Below are 6,119 nucleotides of genomic sequence, written 5' to 3' on the forward strand. Positions count from 1 at the left end.
GGCCATAGGGTAGCAATCTATCCCTTATACCAAAATATTACAGCACCCTATACATGACTGGCCATAAGGTAGAAATCTTCCCCTTATACCAAAATCTCATATAGCTATTAGTATGCATTTATTTTAATAACCTTGTTTGTTACCAGGAGGTAACTTAGTACTGTGTTGTGAATATGCTATGGAGGTGTAGCAGAGCTGTGTTTGTTATATCTCGTAGTGACTTCTCATTGTGTTTGCTGTTATTTTACATAGGACTGAATTATTACACATGCTATGGAGATGTAGCAGTGCTGTGCTTGTTATATCCCATAGTGACGTCTCATCGTGTTTGCTGTTGTTTTACATAGGACTGAATTATCATATGTGCTATGAAGGTGTAGCAGAGCTGTGTTTGTTATATGTCGTAGTAACATCTCATTGTGTTTGCTGTTGTTTTACATAGGACTGAATTATCACATTCACTTCTACCATGAAGAATAAAATTCAGCTTGGATACATCTGTCAGTCTACAATTGTCAGGGGAACACACTTATTTTGCATAATCAAATAGCCCTTAGCATGTGATCTGGTCATTTCTCTGTTGACATGTAAGCACTGCAGAATTGGTGCCGTTAGCACTTAAAAAAATATACTTCCTTGTCCCACATGGGGGATTGTATAATAGAAGAACATTCAGACACAATGACTGCAGACGTCTACATATAGGTCTGCAGTTAACCCTTGCATCATGGATTACAAGGTGCGTGTGGAAGTGCCGTAGCTAAACCCTGGATGCCATTAATCATACTTGGTGGAACTAGAGGTGCCATAGTTATCCCCTGAATAATGGCATTAACCATGCTTGGTGGAACTAGAGGTGCCATAGTTAACCCATGGATCATTGCATTAAGCATGCTTTGTGGAATCAAAGTTGTCATAGTTATCCCTGTGTTGATGGCATTATCCATGCTTGGTGAAACTAGAGGTGCCATAGTTAACCTGTGGATCATGGCATTAATCATGCTTGGTGGAACTAGAGGTGCCATAGTTAACCCGTGGATCATGGCATTAACCATGCTTGGTGAAGCTAGTGAGGCCACCATGTTCTGTTGTTTGACAACATCTTTTCTATATGATTACTACTCATCAGGATAGACACTTGACACCATCCACTTTACATGGTGGATATAATATGCAATGTTAGACTCCATCCAAGCTGCTGTGATAGCTCAGCTGGGTCAGCGTTCAGGAACCTCTACATATCTCCTCAATAGCCCCAATAACAGGAAGCGTGGGGGACTCCCTTCCCCCCACACACCCTGCCAGCCTGCCACTGTCCCTGCAGCAGGAAGTGTCATACAGACACACACACTTCCTCCATTCAAACAGCTGAATGTGTACAGTGGAGAAACCCCGACCCTCTGAGAATACGGCTGTGTAGACATAAATGCATATAGACAAACTGACTAAGCCTATAGCAATGTCCATGGTGCAAGATGATGAGCAGATATGAGCCTGTCTCTATCAACCATGGTATTATATCCTTGTTGGTGTCATGGAAACTCTACATGCCTTAACATACACGGCACCATTCCTGGAATCTTTTGCAAAGGACTGTGGGAATGCATGGCCTTCTTTGGGCAATGGGAAATGTGCAATGGTGTCCGTCATCTTAATGGCCTATATATTCAAAATACAGAGATAAGTATGTAGGGATTAAAAACCTATTGGTCTTACCTTGATGGGGGCTGTGCTGAAGCGGATTTTCCGTGTAGGTGCTGGTTCTTCTTCTTCAGATAGACCCTCAATTTCTTGACAACTGTTGACCGCTTCATAAAATCCATCCTCGTCTTCATCCAAACCACTTCCCCCTGAGTCCTCCCCTAGACCACTATAGGCACTGAGTTCTATAACCTCTACCTCAGACCAGTCTTCCCTTTTGTAGTCTTCTTCTGCTACCTCCACCTCTTCCTCAAGCTCTGATTCACGAGCTGTTACTCCTTTTGCTTCTGAGCCTCCATTTTCGGTTATAACATTGGTGGTACTCTCGTCCTTTGATTCCTCTGTCTCCTTAACCACGTCCGTTTCTGATTCCCCACTTTCTTCCACTTCCACTGGTTTGATTTTACATATCTCCTGGACGGAGTTTGGCTTCTGAACAGTATCCGCAACTTTTCCAACAGGTTTCTTGTCTTCTGTGGCTTTAGATGCTTCTGGTTGGAAAAGTCTTGTCCGCCGGCCAGATGGACCTTTAATGGGAACCTTGTGAATATTATTGCGGAGATCTGCATTCTCAAAAACTGCACTCAATTGGCTAACGGTGGGCGAGACGGCATCAGTGTCTAGTTTGTCAAGTGATTCTGTGCTCCCACCGAACCGCACTACAACATCCAGTTTCCTATCTTGAAATCCCCCTCTTTCCTTACGCAGGAAGATTCTGTTGGTGGTTTCCTTCTCTTGAAGGTTTCTCTCGAATACTCGGCGTGCCTCCTGTAGTTTGGAAGGCGGTCTATCCGCATTTGTATCGAAATGGCTTACCCGCTCTGATACGCTGGTCCCCAACTTTAGTAGGGCGCTATGGTTGACATTTTCATTCAGGCTGCCGGCCCGCGGCAAAGTCAATCGAGATGGCTTCTCCTTGGCCTTACCAGTTTCATTCTCGATACCTGCTGGACCTGTTCCCATCTGCAAAAACATGTTCTTGATTCGGTGAACGTTGGAACCATATTTGCACCTTGATTTGCGCGCTTCCTCAGACTCTGCTTCGGGTGCCCCATCTTTATTACCCCGTAGCGTCTGCACCCCAACCTCATATGCATTTCTATGTGGAGAAGAACTCCTGGGCCCCCCACCTGGGGTCTTACCCTCCGTCTTCATCATTTTTGGGATGTAGGACGTGGGTACCCAGATCTCATAGTCGTCTTCTCTTCTCTCCTCCTCCTCCAACCTCCTCCTTTTTGTGTCTGTCACATCAAGCTGAGTAAAGCATCTTCTCTTTTGTACAGCTGAGCAGTGGGATTATGCAGCGCAGCTATGAAGCGGAGCTATGAAAAACACAGTCACCCACCATATCACCGTAGCTGATGCATCCTGGCCTAAACTAGCATCACGAAAAGCAACATCCTCCTTCCTCCTTTCTCTCTGTAACCCCCCCTCCTCTCTGTGTATCACTCCCCCTCTCTTGCGCTCTCCCTTTTTTCCTGCCTTCTGCAATCTGAAGGGGTTCCCGCAGGGTCCTATAGAGAGGAGGATTACTAGATCTGAACAAAAACAGAAAGGGAGGAAGGGATTATGAAAAAAAAGAGTGATCCATCTGTCAAAATGTATTAAAGGACTGAAGAAAGATAATGAATAGTTGAAGGCACACTAGCATAGTTGTATATACATATACAGTTACATGTATTTATACAGATGCAATCACACATGCATTTTTATGTGTATACATACATATATAACTATAGAAATATATATATATATCTATATATATACACACACACACACACACACAAACACACGTATATATATGTGTTTTTATATATATATATATACATATACATACAGTATATATACAGTATATACTGTGTGTGTGTGTGTATATATATATATATATATATATTTGTTTGTTTTATTTATTTTACTCACTTATATGGCACTATTAATTCCACTGCGCTTTACAGACGTGTATCTATAGTACATTATCTCACACTTATGTACACTTGAATGTATGTATTTTATGTAAAAATGTTAAAAATCATAGAGCCCCATAGCAAAAGTTCTAATTGGGCTTCCACCCCAAAATAATAAAAAAGTTTGGCTTGATCTTATAATAGAATATATCACAACGTTTCCTCCCTTTCAAAGTAATTATCCTCCTATTGAAGCCCCTATATTCCCTTTTCATTTCACTCATTAAGTTTGATGCCAAAAAAAGTGCCCCACAAACACTGTATGATACCTCCAAAGTGAAGTGATTGCACAGTACCATCCACACGCACAGTATGATGACTGTGCTGGGCTAGTTGAGTGGGCTACAGCAAAGTATGGTGACCCCAACACAGTATAATCCCTAACTGTGACCCCCACACAGCCTAGATACAGTATAATAGCCTCCACACAGCCCTCCGCAATCCTTCACTGTGTAATAATTGCATGCATATAGTATAATGACATTCAAATAGCCATTAATAAAGTATAAAGCCTCCCTCATACACCGCCAAATATTATAATGGCCCCCACGTAGCCCCCCACATAGTATAATGGCCTCCACATAGCCCTCTAAGTATTATAATGGCCCTGACATATCTTTCCATATAGTATAATAGGCCCCACATTGCTTTCCATATAGTAAAATAGTATAAATCCTATTGACCATTTGTGGGATATCTTCAATTGGAAGCTGAAGAAGCGCAAATTCTCTAACATCCACCAGCTCCTTGATGTCGTCATGGAGGAGGGAAGAGGATTCCAGTGGCTCCTGTGAAGCTCTAGTGAACTCCATGCCCAAGAGTATTAAGGCAGTGCTGAAAATAATGGTGGCCACACTAAATATTGACACTTTGGGCACAATTTGACCATTGTCACTTAGGGGTGTACTCACTTTGGTTGACAGCAGTTTTGACTTTAGTGGCTGTGTGTTGAGTTATTTGGAAAATTGAGGTTCTGATCTGGCATATATCCTTAGTCATATGACAAAGCTCTTTAAAGGGTCACTATTACCTTTTAGGATTGCTATCTCAAATAGATGGCACTAGAGTTCGTCTACTTCTCACTGAAAGACAATTGAAGGGTATCTCAAATTTTCGCTGTTATACAAGCTGCACACTGACTACTTTACATTGTATCAAAGTGTCATAACTTCAGTGTTGTCACATGAAAATATATAATAAAATGTAAGGGATGTACTCACTTTTGTGATATATTGTACATATACAGTATATTAGGAGAATGGAAGCAGCACCGTCACAGCTAAGGGTGCAGATCCAATTGACACCTCAACTTGGTCTCAATCGAAAATATTAAAAAAATGGCAACACTCCTCCAGTTAGTGGAAAAATAAGGTGCCTTTATTAATGAATATCCAATAGCATACATACAGCCGGTGAAATAAGTATTGAACATGTCACCAATTTTCTAAGTATTATTTTATTTTTTATTATGACAAATAAACAGATCACCAATTTTCAAATTAAATATATTACTAGAGGTGGTATTGACATTACTTTCTCACCAGATGTCGGTAACAACCCATGCAATCAACACAGGCAAAGAAATCAAACCATAGATGTCCATAATTGAAGGTATGTGTAGGAATGATAAATGACACAAGGAAAAAGTATTTAACACATGAAGAAAGAGAAGTGCAAAAAACCATGGAAAGTCATGACACCGGCTGAAATCTGTCTGTAAGTAGAAAGCAATCCTGCAACTTAATGAAAAAAACTATTAGCTGGTTCACCTGATGGCCTGTATAAAGGTGTCTAATTATCAAGGTGCCACACAAGAAACATCTCATGATGGCTAACTCCAGTGAGCTGTCTCAAGATTTTTGCAATCCAATTGTTGCAAAACATACTGATGGCATTTGTTACAGAAGAATTTTTAAACTAATGAAAATTCCAGTGAGAACTGATGGAGTCATAATCCAGAAGTGGAAAAAACATAATTTAACCATAAACTGGCAATGACCATGTGCTCCCCACAAGATTTCAGACAGAGGAGTAAAAAGAATTATCAGAAGAGTTGTCCAAGAGCCACTAACCACCTGGAGAGATACAGAAAGACCTGGAATTAGCAGGTACAATGGTTTCAAAGAAAATATGGAGTAATACACTTAACTTCCATGGCCTGTATGCACACTCACCATGCAAGACGCCACTGCTGAGCAAAAAGCATGTTCAAGTGCATGTAAAGTTTGCTCAACAACATTTAGACAAGCCTGTGAAATACTGGGACAATTTAGTCTGGTCAGATGAGACCAAAATTAAACTCCTTCTATGCCATAATACACCATGTTTGGGGGCCACAAGGCACTGCATATTAACCCCAAAACACCATATCAACTGGGAAGTTTGGAGGTGGGAACATCATGGTGTGAGGATGTTTTTCAGCATAGGGCACTGGAAAACTTCATGTGATTGAAG

The 6,119-nt window shown here is 41.1% G+C and overlaps 1 protein-coding gene across 1 annotated transcript in view; it reads right to left on the minus strand.

Moving 5' to 3' along the window:
• PPP1R9B (protein phosphatase 1 regulatory subunit 9B) overlaps nucleotides 1–3,142 on the minus strand; it is a 43,701-nt gene extending 40,559 nt beyond the window's left edge. Inside the window, exon 1 of the mRNA XM_075350207.1 lies at nucleotides 1,717–3,142. Coding sequence (XP_075206322.1) covers nucleotides 1,717–2,859 — 1,143 coding nt within the window. The 5' untranslated portion in view covers nucleotides 2,860–3,142. The remainder of the gene's footprint in view (nucleotides 1–1,716) is intronic.
• Nucleotides 3,143–6,119: the final 2,977 nt, after the last annotated feature.

Source organism: Anomaloglossus baeobatrachus, chromosome 5 (genome assembly GCF_048569485.1).
Source record: "Anomaloglossus baeobatrachus isolate aAnoBae1 chromosome 5, aAnoBae1.hap1, whole genome shotgun sequence".
Lineage (NCBI taxonomy): Eukaryota > Metazoa > Chordata > Amphibia > Anura > Aromobatidae > Anomaloglossus > Anomaloglossus baeobatrachus.